At 48.8% G+C, this 21,202-nt stretch overlaps 1 protein-coding gene across 2 annotated transcripts in view; it reads right to left on the bottom strand.

Moving 5' to 3' along the window:
• ELMO2 (engulfment and cell motility 2) overlaps positions 1–19,030 on the bottom strand; it is a 35,495-nt gene extending 16,465 nt beyond the window's left edge. For both annotated transcript variants that reach the window (XM_019749701.2, XM_019749704.2), the window contains exons 1-8: positions 18,908–19,030; positions 8,230–8,357; positions 7,890–7,930; positions 7,340–7,412; positions 6,918–6,968; positions 3,394–3,575; positions 1,727–1,826; positions 509–660 (exon numbers count right to left, since the gene is read on the bottom strand). In XM_019749701.2, the coding sequence (XP_019605260.1) occupies positions 509–660; positions 1,727–1,826; positions 3,394–3,575; positions 6,918–6,968; positions 7,340–7,412; positions 7,890–7,930; positions 8,230–8,307 (677 nt within the window). In that variant the 5' untranslated portion in view covers positions 8,308–8,357; positions 18,908–19,030. The remainder of the gene's footprint in view (positions 1–508; positions 661–1,726; positions 1,827–3,393; positions 3,576–6,917; positions 6,969–7,339; positions 7,413–7,889; positions 7,931–8,229; positions 8,358–18,907) is intronic.
• Positions 19,031–21,202: the final 2,172 nt, after the last annotated feature.

Below are 21,202 nucleotides of genomic sequence, written 5' to 3'. Positions count from 1 at the left end.
AAATAGTAATCTGGGGCTAAGTCTCAAAAGCCTTAAAAGTGCTCACTCAACAAATACTAATAGAGCTTCTACTTAAAATCAAAGGGGATACAAAAATGATTGGTCCCTGTTCCCAGAGAGCTCAAGGTTTAAAATGGGAAACAGATAATAAAAATACAATATTTACTATAAATATAATCATCACAGGTACACACAGAGGCTATTTGGCCCATAGAGGAAAAAGCATTTCATTCTGTCTGGTATCACAATTACCAATATACAGGAAGATTGGGGAAAACTTCACTTTATCCTAAAGGGCAAGGAGAGTTACAGAGGATTTTACGCGGGAGCATAACAAGATCAGGTCTGAATTATGGGAGGAAGCTGGCAGCAGTGTGGAAAAGGTGATGAATGAATGACCAAGCAGACCAGCAGCTCGGTCAATCAAGCAGAATGGAAGGGAAGACGTAAGCAGACCAAGAGAGAAGAGCACAGACAAGGGAAGGGAGGTGCGGGCAGGGTCTCTTACACCTGGAGGTGCGAGATGAGCTGGCCCACTGTGATCTCTTCCGCTATCTTCTGGTACAGACTCTGGCTGTTTAGGACCATGCTCTCCAGGATGGCCAGGGACCTCTGAAGGATAGACACGTCCACCATAGGCTGGCTCACGTACCCTGCAATCTGAAGCCAGAGAGGGGCAAAGTCAGTTAGGAAGCTGGATGGCTTGTTTCTGACGCGAGCCTGCAAAGGCCCTCTCCTCTCAGGCGTGCTGCCCACATTTGGGCAGCTGAGCCTCCCAGGTGGAGAGTGGGTCACGGCTGCACTGGCCAATGTGCCAGGATTCCTGAGGCATGGGTAACTCGATTTTCAAATTACAGTAGCCAGTCAACTATGTTTCCTAAAAGTCTAAGGGCTTAATCCTTTGTCTTCAAAATAAGGGTTCAGGTGTGAAAATGCTGACTGTAGAAAGCAGAGGATCTTACTGATACTGGGGTATCGTTTTACCTCCAGGTACTCTTCTCCTGACATACAGTGTGCCTATAGGCATGTAGACCAGGAGCGACTTGGAGAAGCAGAAAGGACCTCAATGTCTTGTCATCTAATCCCTCTTCTCCATCCCTGTCATACTATCCTGGACACATGGTCATTTCACTTTTGCCTCAGTCTCTCCAGCATCGGCAAGTTCCCAGCATCCCAAGCCGATGACAGGTGTAATTACAGGTCAGTGGACATATTATTTATTGGTTTTAGTTCAGTTTTCTGAATTGACACTGCCCCTTCCTGTAGAAGAAAGGAGGGCAACACTACAAGTATCCACTCCCACCCACTGAGTTCAATCTGACAGTCCAAACAGGCTACCCTGCAGGTCTGTAAACAAAAGGCAGACTTGTAAATATAGGGCAAATGAAATGAACATTTTTTTTATCAAAGAGAAGCTCAGGAAGCCAGGTCAGAAGACTTCGGGATGGTACTGGTTTAGGAGAACTTGTTATCCCAAGTCTCACTGACAATCAAATCCAGTGCCGCTCTGGCCACATATAGCTCTGCGCGCCCAGTTCCAGCTTCTCAGTGTAGGTGCTGAGAGTATAGCAAAATGAACCTTTCAGGAGCCACAGGAAGGCCAGAGCTTGAGGATGAGAAATCTGGCCTCGGGGATAGAAAGCCGACCCTCACCAGAATGGCCGCATGGCCTGCATCTCCCATTAAGCCTGAGGGAGGGGAGAAAGCAGAGCGCTGGAGGCCTCACCTGCTTAATGAAGGTGATGGAAACCATGTCCCAGGAGACAATGCCGTGGTCCATGAGCTCTAAGAAGGCAGTCAGGGTGAATGCCAGCATCTCACTGTAGCTGAGACATGTGCAAAACACACATACAACACAAAGATTCAGAACCGGGAACACGGGTGTGGGCACCATGTGGGGACAGATTTCAACATAAGCATCACACGAGAAATCAGCTGACATGATGAGTGAGGGCTGCATGCACACCTAGCCAGACGCAAGGGATTCTGTCCAGCTATCTATCCCTGAAAACGAAAGGGATGCTGGGTGATTAGGCGTCTCCTATCTCCTCATCTCAGGGAAGCAGAATCACTTACCTATTTCCCAAGAACAAAGAAGCTATCAGACCTTTGTCTCACCCCAACTCTTGGTGGGGTACCTAAGGAAGTGTATGTCCCTTTAGGCCAAGAGGCAGCAGAGTGCAGGAGAAAAAGTACCAACTTTGGACATGGGTTCAATTCCTGTTCAACTATTTACTAACTGTGCAACTTTTATCTTTTCAGACTTCGATTTCTCCCTCTGTAAAACCGTATTAATCTCACAGTGTTAAGCTCACAGGCTTGTGCTGAGGCCAAGACGACCACGCATGCAAAGCCCTTCGCATCGGGCTGATGGAGAATACGGATGAAAATGTTTTCTCTCCTTTGTTTCTCCTCTTTACACATTTAATCCTTTATATAGCTGTAGAGTGCTTTGCAATTAACAAACTCTATTCCCAGGTACAAAGCGTGTTCAGATCCATTCTCATTAACAATGCTTCTCATGACAATACTGCAAGGTAGGTCTTACCCCATTTCAAAGAGGAGGAAACAAGGACCCCTCTAATCCTGTACTCTTGGGAGACTGTGGAACATTAGCTCGGGTCACTGCTGATGATAGCCGAAGGCTTTAGGATTTTCCAAGACTTAAAATAAATACCCACGATTAGTCGCTGGCTTTGGCTAAAGATTTCAATAGCTGATCCATCGGCTGAAAGATTTCTGACTCCCTCTCTGCCAGCTTAGGCTCCAAAGGCTTAGAAGGCAAACTAAACACCTGTTTCTTCACTGCTGATCGTGACAAGGCCCAGTTTCCCACCACATTCATCCTAACAATGGAGTAGCGGAAAGATGTTTGTGGCGTCTTGCAAAGTTCTGGATCTCCTGCCCCCTGTGAAAATGGGAGGCAGGGAGATGGAGAATGGGGAGGGGGTAGCCTATGGTGAACACAGTGAAAGGCATGTGTGTGTGTGCATGTGTGGGTGGAGGGGACTGGAGAGGGCGGGAGGCAGGGGGCGGTTAAAAATAGACAGACACCTGTTCTTGTGGACAATGGACAGTCTGCTCGCTAACCTCCATCAGGCCAGTCACTTGCCATAAATTAACAGGGATCTTCCTGCCTTCCGTAGCTCCTATTTTTACTACCCACTTGGCACAGTACTATTTTCTGCTGTCATGGGATTTATCAGGGCCTAACTAGACGACAGGTTCAGGACCACGCCAGTGACGTAGATCCCGGTGTAGACCCAGTGCTTGGCAGGTTACCGCAGAAGGTGTTCAATAAACTGATGTGGCTCAACGGCGACAGCAGAGGATGCCCTTCGGAGAGTAGGAACCCTCTGAAAGCCCCCCGGACGAGACCTCAGCGATACTCACTGGGACAGGAGCTTGGTTCCACTTTCCACAAGCCGCGTCAGCACGACGACGCCATCCATGTTGATGAACTCGGTGGCGAAGGTCACGTCAGCAGAGAGCTTGGCCAGCTCCTTCATGGCATCCAGCCGCGTCTCCATGTTGGATGACTGGGTCCTTTCCATCAGCTGGCGTGCTGCCCGGGACTGTAAAACCAGGGACAAGACACATGCCATCTGCTCCTCGTGGCTGGTTACTGCTCTGAGGCGGCCTTTGCGTGAGCATCCAAGCCTGAGGCAGAACTAGTTTTTCCACCGCGAAACAAATGTTTACTGGATCGATCAGGGGATTACCAGTGTGCCAAGACTAATTCTGCAGTTATCTGGATCCTTTCTGTGCCACTCTGCTCTATGGATTAAAAAAATTCCCACCGAGGGAATGCAAAAGCTCTGGGAGATGACAGTCCACTCACTATGGCAAGTCACAGGGGAACAGATACTGGTTCTACATAGGACAGATTTCTATTAATTAAAGCCATCAGACAGGGGAAGAGGTTGTCTCTTGAAATGATGAGCTCTCAGTCGCTGGAAGCAATCAAGGAGAACCTAGACAGCCATCTGTCAAACACGCTATAGAAGGGATGCCTGCATTGGGTGGCGAATTTAATCTGATGACCGTGAAGCTCCCTTTCAATATGAAAATGTGAAAAGCCTCACAATTTTTTTTTAAACTTTCTCTGAAAGTCCACATCATTGTCCCTCAAAGTGACAGTCCTGGAGAACCTGTAAGAATATCAAAGAGCGGGAAGCAGCTAATTTCAGAACAGCTTTTTGAAAATGATGGCTGGTGACAAAGCTTCCTCCTAACATAGGAACTTTTCCTGGCAGCACACTCGCCTCTGTTCTGCAAGCTGCAGCTACAATCCCTCTTCTAGTGTTCACAGACTTTCCTTTAGCTGAACTTATTAACTTTCTAGTCAGTGCCTCACAACGTACTGTTTCATCATTCTCTATTTCTGGTGTGTTCATTTAATGTTCTCAGTCGGGAACGGAAGAGTCTGGGGGCAAAAATGTTCCTGTGGTCTTTATTTTTTCTCACAGCGCCAAGCAAGTGACTGGAGCCCAGTTCCCGTTGCCAGCCAAGGAGTCAGGCCTGTTCTCCTCTCTCCCCTTTGCCTCTCCTCTGTTACTGTGATAAACATGGCCCTGTGAGGCACACTGCTCTCAGGGATACAGAAATCCTTCAAGATCTCTGCGGGGGAGAAAATGTGCGCCCGGAGAAAAGGTCACAAGCAGGAACAACTTGAACAGCCTTGGTCTGTATCACGCTTAGGAACGTCCCACTCCAAATGTTAATTTTTCTCCTGAGACAGCATTTCTGGGCTGCTGCCTCCCCCTCCAGAGAGATGTGCTTCTGGGAAAGTCAACCACTATGTGCGAGAGGCCTGTAAAATGCGTCGGCACTTCTATAAAGTAACTCCCAGACTGTCGTACTAAATTAGCGGAGTTTAGTGGGGAATAAGGAAGTCCTTAAGATGCGTTCAAGAGAAGAGGGAAGCAGAACACGATGGCAAGAACACTAGTCTCGAGTCAGGCAGACCCGGGACATTTGAGAGCCAGCCCTGGCACTTTTTTTTGGGTAAACTTTTATTTATTTTAAGTGTGTTTTTCCAGGATCCATCAGCTCCAAGTCAAGTAGTTGTTTCAATCTACATAGTTGTGGAGGGCGCAGCTCACAGTGGCCCATGTGGGAATCGAACCAGTGACCTTGTTAAGAGCACCGCGCTCTAACCAATTGAGTTAACCGGCCACCCCAGCCCTGTCGCTGTTTGACTGCGTGACAAGTGCCAAGTCAGTTCACCTCTCTAAGTCTCGGTTTCCTTGCCTGCAAAATGGGGCTATCAAGAGTGCCCGACTCATCAGGTGTTTGTCAGGACTGAAGTATATAGTATTACGCACAGTATTTAGCAAAACGCAGGTGTTCGGGAAATGTTAGCGTTTATTACTCCACGCCTCCCTTCCTTGCAGATGAACCAGTGTCTCTCCCCGCATCAAGGACACAGGTGTCATCATGCCCTTAGTTTTCAGGCAGCCCTTCTGCAAATGTACCTAAGCCACCCCGCATGGATCACCCTGCTCCAGCCTGAGCTGTCAGGGCGAATCCCTCCACCTGGGCTTTGGGTTTGTCCTGTCCTGATCCAAGAAGGGCCTGTCCCATTAATTACCCTCTTTCCTGCACTGTCAACCTTCCTCTCTTCCATCTTAATGTATTTTCAAGGACACGTGAAAAATTGCAACAGAAGTTAACAACTCTGCAGGGTCAGAGGAGGCAGGGAACTGGGTAGATGAGGGATGGGAGTCGGAGGGAGACCTTTCACTGTATCTTTGTCAGACCTTTTTGATTTTTGAAACACATGAATGGTTTACCCTTTTTAAAAAGCACGTTTTCCACTCCACACTTCCAAGTTACTACCTTCTCTACTTCTTTTCATAACCAAGCTTCTTGATAATGTGGTAAATTGAGCTTCTCAGTTTTTGAACTTCTTTTTACTCAACTCACTGCAATCTAGCTGCCACCCAATCACCCCAACAGAATGGGTTTTCAGGAAGTTCATGAGCGACAGATTGACTTCCCGGGTCCACGGACAGCCGTTCTGTGTTCAGGCTACTTGACCTCTCTGCACTTGCAGACCACACCTGCCTCCAGCCTGACACTCTCTCTGCCCTCAACTTCTAAGCCATTTCACGCTCCTGGTTTTCTTCCTCCCCTTCTGGTTGCTTCCTCAGTTACCTGGAAGGGCTGCTCTTGCAGAAATCAGGGCTCATCCTGGATTTTCCCCTTCCCTTTCCTTCCACACCCAGTACACCCCCATATTCATTCAGTTTACCTCTAAATATTCTTCGTGTCCATCCTTTCATGTCCATTGCCATGTGCCTTGATGGGCCATGAACACTCCTCATTAGTTTCATAAAGATTCCTCCTGCCACCAACCTTCCTTCTTTTTTTAGCCCATCGTCCACTACTCTGTCCCTAAAGTGATCTTTCTAAAATATACATCTAAACATAACCCACCTTCCTGCTTAAAATCTTTCAGTGTCTCCACGTTCCCTTCCAGATAAAACCCAAACCCAAAAGCAGGCTAGCTGGGAACCTTCAGTGTCTGCCTGGTACCCACTGTTCCAGGTCCTCAGCCACCCAGCACCCCCACCTTCCCCAAACAAAGCACATCTCAGAGCACTTTTCTTCTTTCTCTAGCTAATTCCTGCTTACCCTTCAACATGTGCGCTACGTGTCCCCCTCTCTGGGACTCCTCAGGCTGGGTTTGGCGATCCCTTTTCTGAGTTCCAGCAGCTCCCTAATCAACTTTCTGTCTAGACCCTCGGGCGAGACCTTATGTTGTATTTGTTTACTCCCAACCAGGCTGTGAGAGCCAAGAAATGACTTTTCAATCTCCACAGTCTTAGCTTCTAGAATAGAGTCTGGCCCGTGGTAGATGCTCATAGATGTTTGTTAAATAAATTCATTCCTAAGGAGAGCAGAGTACCTACCGGGGAGATGGCCAACTGCAAGATGGTTCCATTCTTAATGTCACTGCGAGTCTGGGGAGCAAAGAGAAGAAAGAGTAACTAAGAAAAAATATTAAAATTGTGCGAGCGAGTTGAACCAACAAGAACTTGTTGTCCTTTTAAAGGAGTTGTCACTGGGACTCCAGTCAGGCCTTCTTCTCCTGCTTGTTTCTTGGCAAAGACCTTCTGAGCCCCTCTTCCAGCACCCCGGGCTCTCAGGCAGTAACAGCCATGGAGTGCCAGCCGTTCGAGGAGAACAAGGGCTGCCACTCCCCCTGTGCCCCGGAAGGAACTCTTTCCCCACAGGTGGAAGCTACCGGATGGAAGGGAGGTAAACAGCATGGGCTCCTTGGGTGGGTCACCGCAAAGAAAGGCTGCACTCATGTGCTTCTCCCTGTACTGACCTGCTCGGTGATGTAGAGCTGGGGCCCGTCGGCGTAACGCAGCGTGTAGTACTCCGGGTTTGGCAATGACCACCTACGTAAGAGAAAAACAGTCCCGTCCGTTGGGCCATTGCTCTGGGCCTGTTAGAAGCTGCAAATAAATAATTTTCAGTAGCGTTGCTCAGGGGATCGGGTGGCCTGTTTGGAGGACAGGGTGAAAAACCCCAAAGTTTTAGGTTGAGGTGTTGAAAAAAATAAGCGCCTCAGCCTTCTGTGAGGCTGGTACCACAAAAGGCAGTACATGCAACTCAGTATGGGCCACCGTACAATTCAGATGCCACCAGGACCTCGGGGCGGGCACTCCTGGATTAAAGGAAAAGCTGGAGATTGATGGGCACTCCCGGGGCAGCCTCATCAGCTCCACTGCCTTCCTAAAACAACGCTACACAAAAGCCCCATTCTGGGGACCTGACTGACTACAGGCCCTTCAACGTCGGTCCTTTCGAGGGCTGGCAATGCTCCTTTAGTCTTCAGCGTGCCATCGTCCAAAACGAGGGCGGTTTCCACTTACCCATCGCAAACTTCCTTGATGATGGATGCCAGTGGCCGTTTCTGAAAGAAAGAGAAAGATCCTCCAGCCACGGCCTAGTTGTGCCAAAGTTCTGATGCCAGGGGCTGCCAAGCAGGACCAACCCGGGACCTCAGCATGGACTCCTTCCCTGACGGCTTCTGTCGGAGAGCCAGCCTGTCCCAAGCCATGGGGACCGACCTTCCATAGAGTGGGACAGGCCTCAGCTTTCCTGTTGCTGGCTCTTACTCCTAATGCCAAAGGTCCATGTCCCTGAAGACGTCCTCGGCCGTGCCACTTCCCAGCCCCCTCTCCTTGTACCACTGTCACCGCAGGAGCTTACCTGGTCAATCTCAAGGAGCTGAGCATTAGCACCTGGCCACTCAATGGCCACTTTGACAATGTCTGATGGTGGTGGCATTGTTCCCAATGGGCCCTACTTCTCCAAGACAGACACACGGACACAGCTGCCTGGGGAGAGAGAATCAGAAAGAAAAAGTCACCGAGTTCGCCTTCACTTTTCACTCTTGTTGGATATTCTGGACACTCAGAATAGTGTCCAAAAGAACATACGGAACTCTTTGGTGTGAAGCTTTCTGGATCACAACACAATCTCTCCTTGGGCTTTTTGTCTCTTTAGATTAAATCAGCAAGTAGAAATGGGACAAACCTATCTATCAACTGTGGGCCAGCCAGGAGCAAGGTCTGACAATGTGACACCAGTTCGGGGGCAGGAGGGCTCTGTGGTAGGAGCGTATTTACTGCAGATTCACGTCTTTGGGGCCTTGAAAGAGAGATGCGTGTGCTCTGAGACAGACAGGAACAGACACAGCCTTTTCTTGGCTGAGCAGTTAGCTACAGGAACCAGCCTACTTCTGTCCCACAGTCAATCTAGGAAGAGCCAGTCAGCAGGGCCCGGCCACATGCTCTGTCGCCTCCTCCCTGCTTATTGCTGCCACTCCTTCCCTTCAAGGACACAGTGTGGAGCCTCCTCTGTGTGGGACGATGCAGAGTTCAGAAAATGGGGAAGAGAACTGGGACAGGAAATGCTATTTTAGTCTCTACTGCCAAGGGCAAGAGCTGCTGAGAGCTCAAGTGTAGGGAGGTGAGGGGACCCTCACACAAAGGCCCCTCTATGGGAGGACAAGGCTTTGGAGATAACTCTGAGCCCCTCCCCCACTTCTCTCCAAAATAAAGGACAAGAAATCATTTTGAACAAGTCTGGAAGATGGGCCCATGTGACCGGTATCCTAGGCAACTCTGCTAGCTTAGTGGTATTCCAAGCAGCAGCTAAAGCATTCTCTCCAAGGTCTGATGAAGGGAAGTCACTTGACTGATGGATTATTTCACATATGTTTACACTCCTTGCCTACAGGGTTCAGGAGAGGCCTCTCTCTTAATGAAAAAGACCTTTCTCTTGTGCCCTCCAGGTTGAGCGAGTCGCCCACAATTCACGCTTCACTAAGGGAGACCGCACCGCCTGCCTCTGCTGGAACACGCAGCACAGCTGTTGCTAAGCTGTAGTTCCTGTACGCTATCATTTTTCAGCCCAAATACAAATGTCAGTTCTCACAGCCTCGTAAGTGTAGGTAAAAGGGGTAACAGTCCTTTCCCCTGCCAACCGCAGGTCTCAGAAAGAGGGAAGCTTTCACAACCATTTCCTGATCAGGGTGGACTGCTTCAGAAGCTGACCATCAAAAAATACCAGCATTTCCAGAACATGACAATGTAAAAACGATGGTTTTCAACGTGCTTTCCCTTATATTGTTGAGTCCTCCCAGCAGCCTTCTGATGTAGGTAGAGTAGGATTATTACCTCCATTTGAAGACGACAACATGAAAGTCCGAGTTTGGGTCAGTTGCCCAAGTTCGCCCAGTTAATAAGTAGGAAAGGGGACAGAACTTGGAGTTGACTTTGGCCAATGCTCTTCCCCTGCCCCCTGAGCTAGCTTGAATTTCTGTTCCTCGCAACTAAATCAAGCCCGAAAGCCTCCACAACCTCTGCAGTTCTGAGCACAATGTTTCATGTATAATTTTTATGTGCCTAGCTGCACCACAGACCTTTGCATAGAAGCTGGCCCCATAAGACTCAGGTTGAAATACTCTGCTCCAGTGACACAGCAAGGCAGGGGCAGTACCATGAATCTCTGGGTGCCTAGAGAGCCTTATCCTTATCGGTAAAGCTGCCATAATTAGGGGTACATCAGCTGTGAGACCGTTTTCTAACAGTGAGATATCATTTACATACAATAAAATGCACCGAGCTCATGTATGTATGGATATATACATGTACATATACAGATGTGTGTATATATAAATATAAAATAGAAACACACGCACACACACACACACTCTCCTTGTAACCACCACCCAAACAAAACAAGCCTTTGAACATGTTCATTACCCCAGAAAATTCCCTCCTATCTCCTTCTAGTCAATCGCCCACCTTCCAGCTCTCCAAGAGGCAACTTCTTTCTGACTTCTATCACTACACATTATTTTTACCTGCTTTTGTATTTTATACACATGGAACTGAACAGGGTGGCTTCTTAGACCATTTGTTATTTAGTTCAGTTCTTCTCGTTTTTAAAATAACTAGGCAGACTAGGTATGACTCAAAGAGCACCAGGCTGGGAGGAAGAAGCCACTGAATTTAGAGCTAAAGGACTCAGGACCTTGTCACAGTTCCATCGCTAAGTGTCTGGGTGATGTGTACGTGTCCCTTTTGCCCAAGTCTCAGTTTTCTTCTACCATGAGACGTGAGTGTTGGACTGAAGTGTGTGTAAGTTGCCTTCTAAATGTGAAAGTCCATATTCTAAAGCAGAACTTTGACGACTGCCTACGTCAAAGTCCTCACTAAAAGAAGCTATGCCCTTATTTCAATGGTGCTCCTCGGAAACAAATTATATTTCTTGGAACTCCTTTCTGGATACTGTCTTTGGAGACAAAAGAGCTAAAGCTCCTTAATTCACAGGTCCACTTTACTGTGACCCCGCAGGGCATTTCCTAGGTTGATTGTCTCTTTCTTTATTAAAGTTAGCCCTGAGTGATTCCTGGCTATACCAAGAATTCATATCCATTTTCAAGCTTGAGAATTTGCAACCACAGGACTATTCAAGAGATACTATACACCCCCTTCTCAGCAATTCTGCCCTTTCCCACAAAGCCCAGGCAGCCCATGTGATCGGAATGACACTCTCCCCCACCACGCCGCAGCTGACCGCACCAAGGTGAACACTCAGCCTTAGCTGGACTAGTCCATTTCTTTCTCTTGAACTTAAAGACACAGGGTAAAGGGGTTGGATGGCAATGGGTCCTGGAGCAGAAAGGTACTGTCAACTTCAGAGTAGGTACCACGGCAGGCCAAAGCCACTCGAAAGCCAATGATATGGAGAAGCAAAAACCAAGAGCCTTGCAGGGGAAGTTGCTCTGAAGGAAGAATCCAGAAATGTGTAGGCGAGTGGAGGCTAGAAACCAGAAACCACGAAGTCCCAGAAAGAGATGGAAAAAGCCACTGGCTGATGACCTTCCAGATTCCATGGTGGCACCTCCTACCCTTGGGGTACCTGAAACCCCCTGTATCCTGCCAATAAACCTCCTTTTACATTAAACTAACCCGTGTTTCTGTTCATTGTAACTAAAAAGCGGAAGACTACGATTGACCCCAAGCTTTGAAGGAACTCAGAATGGGAGGTCTGAACAGGCAGCAGCAGAAGAGGCATCAGACGACGGCACTGAGCAAGCCCCTAGTTAACACTGGCGGAATTAAGGAAGAGCCAAACCCACTTGGCTAAGTCTGGCTTATTGTAAACAGAACAGTTACATGGTGACTTCATAGCAACCATCTTGTATGTGATAGTCACGTGTGGGCGGCCTCTTTACAGCTGACCGCTCGCTCTAGAGCGCTATGACAGCGCATGCGCACAAGAACCTGAACAGCATCCCCATTTTACGGACGAGACACCTGAGCACAGACGGGTGAGAAGCTTGTCTCCCACACGCCTCCTTCCCACCCCTCCCCGCCCCCAAAAAGAAATAAGAAATCACATCAGAACTGGGTCTCGAGGCTGGGCCTGAGGATTTCAGTGAGTTCTCTTCCCTCTGCATCAGGGAAGATGCTGATGACGACACTGGCCCACATTAACATAGAGCTGAGGCTGTTCCAAGGGCATTCATATCATCGTTCATTCCATCCACACAGCAACCCTGTGCGGTGCATTATTACCCCCAGTTTACAGGTAAGAAGATGGAGACACGGAAAAACGAAGTACCGCGCTCAGCATCACAGCTCGTACGCGGCACAGCCCGAATCCGATCCCAGGCAGCCGGGTGTCTGAAAGCCAGGTGGAAGCGGGGAGCAGTGTAACCTGGTCTGTCGCAGGTGCTCAGGGGAGAATTCCGGTTTGCCGTACCTGACGCAACAGCCCACGGAAGCTCAGAGACCCACGTGACAAGAGCTCGCGGCTGTAACAGGTAATGGTCCTCCGCCACCTCAAGAACGTGATCCCTGCCCCCTCACGGTGCCCAGCCCTTCACAATCTAGCCAGAGCTTCCTGCACTGCTTGCTATCTCCACGAGGCAGGCCATGCTCTTTCATTTCTTCTGCACCTTTGTGCATTTTCTCCTTTGCTTTGACTGTCAAAAGAGCTCCTAGTCAAGCTTCAAAGCCCAGCTCTGGTGTCACTGCCTCTTTGCCCCCTTCTTAGCTCTCCCCACCTTTCCCAGGCAAACTGAAACAGGACAGGGGCCACGTGGCCTCACAGCATTCTGTTCACACCTGTGGGAAGGCTCCTGCCCTGCGCTATGCAGGTACACACATCACCCTACTAGCTCCTCCTCCAGGGCAGGCACCGCCCTGCGGGCTCCTAACCTAGCACAGCACCTGGCATACAGTTATGGTTCAATAAGGACCCATGTCTGCTCAAGGCCACCAGCTTTGATTCCTTAACCCCTACGAACCCGGCTGGCTCTACAAGGAAAGGGCCTGGCACGAACTGTCCTAGTTGCTTGGTGTTCCCTTCATGTCCCACCACCTTCCAGTTACACGGCAGTGCCCTTCTTTCAAGTTTTGTTTTCATTTCTAAATTTAGAGCATGTCTCATTGGAAAATCAGATTTAGCATCCCTGACTCTCATTAAAAGACAGGGGGAAATATCCCTCTGCTTTTCTCCCTATAGAAACATCAGGCGGTAGGAGAAGAGAAGTAATAATATTCTCCAGTCTCCCCAGGATAAAGGATCTCCTTGTAGGGAACTAACTCTTCCAGCACTTGTTTGCTTACTCTTTTCATTTTCATTTTAGAAAGGAAGTGGAAATTAGGTCGAAGCAATTCAATAACATTGCAAAATTCCCGGGGCTATAAATAGCCTCTTGTCCACCTCTCAGCAATACTATAGAATTCAATAGCCAACAGGCAGGCTGAGGGAGCTGGATGCCACATCCAGGCCCAGGAGGCAATGACGTAACAGACCCCTTCCATTAAACACCTCTCCACCCCACGCCCTTCCATGCTCTTGAAAGTATTACGGACATAAAGAGGACTTGGACAACTCAAAATGCCACAGAACAGGAGAGAGGCACACACTGAACTGAAGAAGATAATTCTAGAAGACACGAGAATGAAAGCCCAGGTTTTCAAAGGCTAAGCTGGGGAAACAAGAGAAAAACAGCAACATCTCCAATGAAGGCATGCTCAGCAAACCAGCACCACGGGGCTTTCTCAATCACCCAGGCAGTGACAGTAGAGCGGGCGGAGTTGGGTAGCCCATCTTCAGAAAGGAAGTGAAAAATGATCCCTTCCCATTAGTAAGGAATTCAGAATGAAGAATGCCAGAGGTTTCCACCCCCCCTCCCCCTATTCCTTTTAAGGATAAGGATTGACCAGTGCTTTTTGTTCGGTTCTTTTGCTGTTGGTTCAGTGTGGGAGGCATGGGTAAGTTTGGTTTATGTTTCCGGCAGCACACCAGGAAGGCAACTAGAGGTCACACCCTCTTTATAATCGAGAACATAATCTCGACAGAGGCTTCTCCCTCAAATCTTTCATCTGAGAAGTGACTCAACTTCCCTTAGTTCAGACCACTGTGTGAGGACGCGGCTCAGCTACAGAAGAGGGGAATCTGGTTGGCAGAGATTCAGGTTGACACTCACTGCTAGAAACGCTGAGAAGGACCATCATGCCAGAGGCAGCTGAGGTTTCTCTTTTATTGAAATGTGTTGCATACAGGACTCACTCAAACGTGTGGTTAAAAGCCACTAAGTTAGACAGAACCCGAGTGCGGTGAGGAAGGGTGTGGGGACAGGGTAACTGTTTGGGCTTCTTCCCCTACCCTAAGAATCACCTAGGTCTCCTCTTAGCCTGCTTGGAAACTTTCTATAGCGTCGCTGTACTTACACTCCTTAGCAGAGCATTCGGCTTACTCCAGTTCTGTGTGACTTTCAGGGTAGAACTGGCTTTCAGACTCTCCCTTGTAGATGGTACCTCCGTCACATCAGGCCACCTTGTTCCCTCAAACATCAAGCTCCTCTAAGTCTGAACTTTTGCTTGTGCCGTTATTCCCTCCACCTTGTCCAGTGGACAAACTACTCATCCTCCCTCAGGACCCAACTAAGACAATCACTCTTCTTCCTCCGTGGACGTCCTAGTCCTCTCACGTCAGGCAAAATGAATCGTTCTCTTGGTGCTCCCTGTCTTTCCTACATACCTTCACAGTCCCACTGATTGATAATTCTCTACGGGCAGTCTCTTCTCTTGCTACTCAGTGTGATCTGCACCCCAGCGGCATGGGCACTGCCTGGGAGCCTGCAGGAATGCAGAATCACCCACGGAATCAGAATCTGCCTTGAAACAAGACCCTCCCCCACCCGGGTGGTTCACACGCAACTTCAAGTCTGAGAAGCAGACTCTAGACCAGTGGTTATCAACTCTGATTGTGCACCACCAATGCCCACCCCACATTGACAAACTCCTCCAGGTGACTCTACTGGGTGGCCAGGGACGAGAGCCACAGTTCCAGGACAGTCAGCAGTCTGAGGACAGGGACTCATCAAGCCAGTGTCTACTCCCCCGCCTACTCTAATTAAAGTTCACAGCACACTGCCTGGTACACAGCTGTGCCCACAGAATTCCACACCAAAAATACCCTCCAGGGTGCCCCTAGACCTAACTGCCCTTCAAAGAGAATAAAAACACTAACAACAGAGGATTATCCATCGCGTAGAACTTTGCAAATCCCTAGCTATAATAATCGAGGAGATGGATTTAGAAGGGGTCAGTGTTTACAGACCACTAGCCTCCGTTTTTTGGAAATGAAACAGAAACTGAATGGGAAATACAGATGAACTTTAAGAGACCGTTTCCCTTCTGCAGACTGCCTGGGTTGCAACAGGAAGGCGGAGCTTGTGTAGAGATGGGGGAGTGTGGCGAGCTGAGAAGAGTCCTGGGTTCTGACTGAAATCCTGGGCTGTGGGCCTGACTCTTCATTACCCACCATAACAACACAGCTTTGTTCTCGTAAAATCAGGCCAGGCCCTCTCATTTTATAAATAAGGGAACCGAGGTCATACTGCCAGTTAGGGACAAAGAAGGCTTGGGGTCCCACTTCTGGCTTAGTCCTCCCCACAGCCCAGGAGACCTGACCGCCCAGCTTGGCCACGGGCACAAGCCTCTCTCTGGACCTCGGGTCCTGATCTACGTGAGGGGGCTGGACTAGATATTTTTGAGGTCTCTTCCAACCTTGATCTTCTAGTGAGACAGTATAGCCAAACAGGAGCTTGTGGTCTGGAGTGGGACAGCCCTGAATTAGGATCCCAGTTCTAACAAGCTCTTTAGCTGTAAAATGGGGATTAGAATCAACCCTACTCTATAAAATTGTGAACATTAAGTAGGAGAATATATGTAAATTACTTAAGCATGATACCTGACACAGAGTAAGCAAAATTCCAACTGTGTGAACTTGAAGAAGTTGCAAAAACCATGTTTCCCCAGCACAAAAAAAGCCCTACCTGCCAAGCTGAAGTATATTGATGACAAAATGAGAACATACATGTATCTGTTAAGTCAATCGGGGAATAAAATCAATAGAGAAGGCAAAGTACTGCTGATGTTGTATTATTATTATTATTATTATTATTTTCTTCTTCTAGCGGAAGAAACTTGGAGGGTTTTAGAGTCAGTTCCAGAGCAGGGATGAATACAATGACACATAATAGGTGCTCAACAAATCTTTTTTAGTGACTCAATAAAAGCCAGCACGTCTAACAGGGTTACAAATTCAAATGCCTTAAGCGGCCAGGCAGGTAAGTAAATAAGCCATGCAGTAGCTACACAGGGACTGTGGCAAAGGGCAAAGCACCACCCTGGCTACAGGAATTCAGACTGAACACTTTAAACCCATTACACAGCTTAGCCGAGCCAGCCACTCTGCAGCCTCTGCACACCACTGATTCTGGTTCTTCATCACACCACACAGTGCCTGGCACACTGTTTAATCATTCTGTGATCTGCTCTTGTCTTTCCAAGTACACAATAGGCATCCTGAAGAGGAAGGCTGTGACTTATACTCCGCAGCATCCTACGTGGCCTAGAATAGTGCTGGCCTCACAGTAGGGGAGGGCCTCACTCAGGGAGCAATTGATGAACTGAAAAGCCACACTGTCAAAGCAAGCCTAGTACTCCCAGCACCGTTGAGATGCTGCAGGGTCTGTACAGTTTTCTACCCAGATCCTGGGACCAGGCTGCGCTGAGGTATGGTGACTGGATCACAGAAGGACTTGCCTTGCAGGTTTTTCCTTCAACTGCATTAAATGTGCTTGTTCCTGAGCTACCTAGGCAGGTAGTACCAATGTATCTAGACACATTTGTTGTGCACAGAACAAGACAGAATATACAATATACCCACAGGTGCCATTGTTTTCAAGAAGTTTAGTCCCGGGGCGGCCGGTTAGCTCAGTAGGTTAGAGCGCGGTGCTCATAACACCAAGGTTGCCAGTTCGATTCCCACATGGGCCAGTGAGCTGCGCCCTCCACAACTAGAGTGAAAACAACAACTTGACTTGGAGTTGATGGGTCCTGGAAAAACATACTGTTCCCCAACATTCCCCAATAAAAAAATAAAAGTTAGGTCCCCACTTCCCGTACCCCCATACTTCCTTGGCACCTCCTGGAGGCAGCATATGGTATAGAAAGATGCGGATTCCAGGTTAACAGATGGGGGTGCTGGTCCGAATCCTGCCTCCTCCACTCAAACTCTAAGCTAGGATGATCGCTGGCAGGAAACATAATTTTCAGAAGCTCATTATTTTTACTAGTAAAGTGCAGATAACAACAATTTCCTCAAAAGACTCTAGAGGGGAATTACATGTCACAGGCATATATAGCTCCTAGCACTGCACAGCCCAACCCCGCAGCCCATAGCACGGATGGCTACTGAGCATTTGAAACATGGTTACCCCGAATTGAGATGGGTTATAGGTGTACAACACACACCAGATTTCAAAGAATTAGTACACCCACATAAATGTGAAATAACTCACTAGTAATTTTTTATATTGATCACGTTAAAATAATATGTTTTGGAATATATGAGGTGAAGTAAAACACATTACAAAAATTAATTTCACCTGTTTGTTTTTACTTTTTTAATATGGCTACTAAAAAATTTAAAATTACGCATATTTAAAATTACACAGATTGCGTTATATTTCTATTGGACAGCATTGCTCCAACACAGAGCCTGGCACTGCACCAGAGTTGTTTTCCTTCCCCCACCGGTCAGACATCAGGGGCCACAACTCATACCCCCTTCCTCCTGCCAAAGCCAAGTCCTCCATTTATTTTTCAAAATAAGTATTTAAGTGCCTGGCCCTGTGCAAGATGCTGGCGATACAAGGAGCAAAAGCAGACACCATCTTCTTCCCTGTGGACCTTACTGTCTGGTGGGATAGGCAGACGTTCATACTTTCCTAAGTAAATGTAAAACTGCAGCTGTGCAAGTGTCGTAAAGGAGAAGTACACAGGGTGATGAAAGTGAGGAATTCACTTGGTGGGGGAGTCCGGGACCACGGCTGCCTCTGGAGGAAGTGACTTAAGTGGAGATTTGAAGGATGAAGCGTTTACTGGAGTAAGACAGGCGGGAGGAGAACCTCAGGGAGAAGGAAGTCCAAGTGTGAAGACCCCGAAGAGGGCCAGAGCTCGGTTTGCAGTGCGGGGAGGGCATTCAGCGCGAGGGATCCGCAAACTGAGAGGAGGGAAAGGTGGGGGGGGGGGAGGGCTAGATCGCCAGGGCTTGGGTGAGGACATGGGGGCTCATCTTGCAAGTGGTGAGAAGCCCGCCAGTTGGAAGCAGCGGAGTGTCCGGGTCTGATGTGCATTTTGAAGATTCTTCTGGCTACCGTGGGAGGCCCACAGGAGTGCATGTGGGCAGATCAGTTAGGACACGAACAGTCCAGATAAGAGACGAGAAAGGCCTGAACTGAGTGGAGAGGCGGAGATGCAAAGTAGATGGATTGCAGGCTACTGAGCCGGCCAGATTGACGGGGCGGGGTGATGAGCAGGGTATGTGTGTGTGGAGTGGCGATGTCCGGAAAGCTTTCGGACGTGTGCCACCCAGGTCCACACACTCTCCGGACTCCTATCGAGCTGTGTTCCATCCTGTCCGTCTCCCATCTCCTCCCTCCCCCATCTTCTCGTCGCATCCCCGGGCTCCATCCTCCCACCCTCCTCCTTCCTCAGACCCCTGCCCGGCCCTGCCCCCTCTCCTCCAGGCCTGGTCCGCCCTCTTCCCCATCTGACCCCTCTTCCTGGCCCGGGACCCCGTGCCCCACTGGACCGCGACCACTCAGGGGCCTGCCGAACCCGCGCGGTGGAACCCAGGCCCGCCCTCTCTAAGCCCTCAGCCCCCAGGGCAGAAGCACGCTGCAGCCTCCGGCCCCCGTCCCATCCCGGCTTCTCCTTGCTGCGTCCTTCCGGCTAAGCCCCTCTCAGCGGCCCGCCACGCCCTAGCCCTCCGCGCGCCCCTCACTCACCAGGGCGCGGACCTAGGCCCAGCTCCCGCGCCCGGGTCTCGCCGCCCTGCTCCTCCAGCCTCCGCTCGCTCCGCCTTCCCGGGACCCCGCCCCGTGCAGACCAACTCGGGCCTCTATTGCTTCGTTTCGCCGTCAAGCTGAATTCGATTTCTTCAATTGGGTTGTTTGCTTGTCACTCAAACAAGGGCGGGCACAGTTTACGGGGAAACACCGGCGGTCCCCGCCCCTTAGCGGAGGCCTCTTAAAGAAATAGTTGCTTTTTCTCCTCCCGAGGCTATGGGATCAGGCACAACGGGATTCTCACTAAATGCAAGAGGCAGCAGTTTTGTTTTTTTCTCCCCCTCAAACTTTTCTTTTGGAACAGCCGGCAGTGAAGAAACAGGCTTTGATTCCTTGTGACCAATGAGAGGTTTTGGAGGCTAAGCTTGTTCTCCGGTGGCACTCAGTCCCGTGCCCAGCGGGCAAGTAACGCACACTCAACGGTGGAGATGACTGAGTGGGAGGTGACAGTCGTGTCAGAGGCTGTGAGCAGCCGCGGCTGATCACCACCGAAATGGAGCTAATTATACCGACACCCAGGGCTGACCGTGGGCGCTGAGCAGAGGCAGAGGGGTACAGCTCAGCTGTACTGTTGGTAGAGACCCGTGGGTGGTGGCATTCGTCACTGCACCTGCGATGGGAACAAGGCCGGCACCGTGCCAAGGCCTCACTCGTGCTATCTCCCTTTATACTCTCAGCAACTCTGAGGTGGATATTATGCTGATCCCCTTCTTACAGAAGAGGAAACTGATACTCGGAGACGGCCAAAGATCATGCAAAGTGATGGGCAGAGCGAGACACCATCCTGTGCCTGTCTGATTTCAAAGTATATATTTTACCAGTTTTCTTTCACAGATCCTTACAACTCCCAGAGGTAGGTATTTTGTTGTCCATTTTACAGATGCCCAACAGACTAAATAATGAAACTGATACTCAGCAAAGAGACTAAATAACGACTGCCCTTTAAACGGCACTTTACAGTCTGCAAAGCAGTTTTACATATGTTGTTTCATTTGATCTTCAGAACATCTTGGACTTGAAGATAATTTTTATTAGTCCTTTTTCCTGGTGCATAAAGTGATGCTCAGGGAATTTGAGGGTTAGTAATAGCTGATATCACTGCCGCCTTTGCAGAGGTCATCAGTAAACTTGCAACAAAGGTCCAGATAGGACATACTTTTGCCCACATGGTCTCTGTCACAACCACTCAACTTTGCTGATGTCGTGTGAAAGCAACCAGACAGTATATGAACAGATGATTGTGTCTGGGTTCTTTTGCACCTTTATTTACAAAAATAGGTGGTAGCCAGTGGCCATAGTTTGCCCACCCCCGGTCTACAGTGCTTTGCTGGACGCTGGAGCCTTTTATAGACCATTGCTTTGTGGGATCCTCACCGCCACCTCGTTATTATTCATGCTGCTACCCTGTTTCCCCGAAAATAAGACCTAACTGGACAATCAGCTCTAATGCGTCTTTCGGAGCAAAAATTAATATAAGACCCGGTGTTATATTTTATACTATACTATACTATACTATACTATACTATACTATACTATACTATACTATACTATTATATTATATTAAAGACCCGGTCTTATATTATAGTAAAATAAGACCAGGTCTTATATTAATTTTTGCTCCAAAAGACGCATTAGAGCTGATTGTCCGGCTAGGTCTTATTTTCGGGGAAACACGGCATTGTTTGTTACTAATGTATTGTTATTGTTCATGATGTTGTTTTCATCCTTATCATCTTACAAAGGAGCAAGCTGTAAGGCATGTCAATCAAAGTTACAGATTTACCTGACATCAATGCAGGAACCGGAAGTCAGATCCAGTTTTCCTCCCTCCAAATTCCATCCTCTCTCTCCCACACTGTGTTGGGAGATTGCAGGAGAGCTCCATGTTGGTCTAGCAGATTTCCTTCCTGCCCCAGGCAGGATGACAAGCCGTGTTCATTTTGCCTTTTCCTGGCTCCAGGGCTTCCTCCTCCTCAGGGGCATTCTCCCACTCCTCCCTGCTTTCCCCATGAACACCTCTCCCTCCCTGAGCCCCTATGGTGCTTATACCCAACAGCCTTTAATATTACTGAGAAGAGATTATGCTGGAAAATAGGCTCCCTGTGGGCAGTGACAGTGGTGGAATCTGCTAGCACTGTACTGGCTGTTTCGTTTTCACAGCTTGCAGAAATCCCTTCTCCTGCCTTCAGTCACATGTCTGCCCAGCTAAGCTTCACTTCCCATCCTCCCTTGCAG

Source organism: Rhinolophus sinicus, linkage group LG13 (assembly GCF_036562045.2).
Source record: "Rhinolophus sinicus isolate RSC01 linkage group LG13, ASM3656204v1, whole genome shotgun sequence".
Taxonomy (NCBI): domain Eukaryota; kingdom Metazoa; phylum Chordata; class Mammalia; order Chiroptera; family Rhinolophidae; genus Rhinolophus; species Rhinolophus sinicus.
The sequence above is the reverse complement of the archived record's forward strand: the minus strand, read 5'-3'. Positions and strand labels throughout refer to the sequence as shown.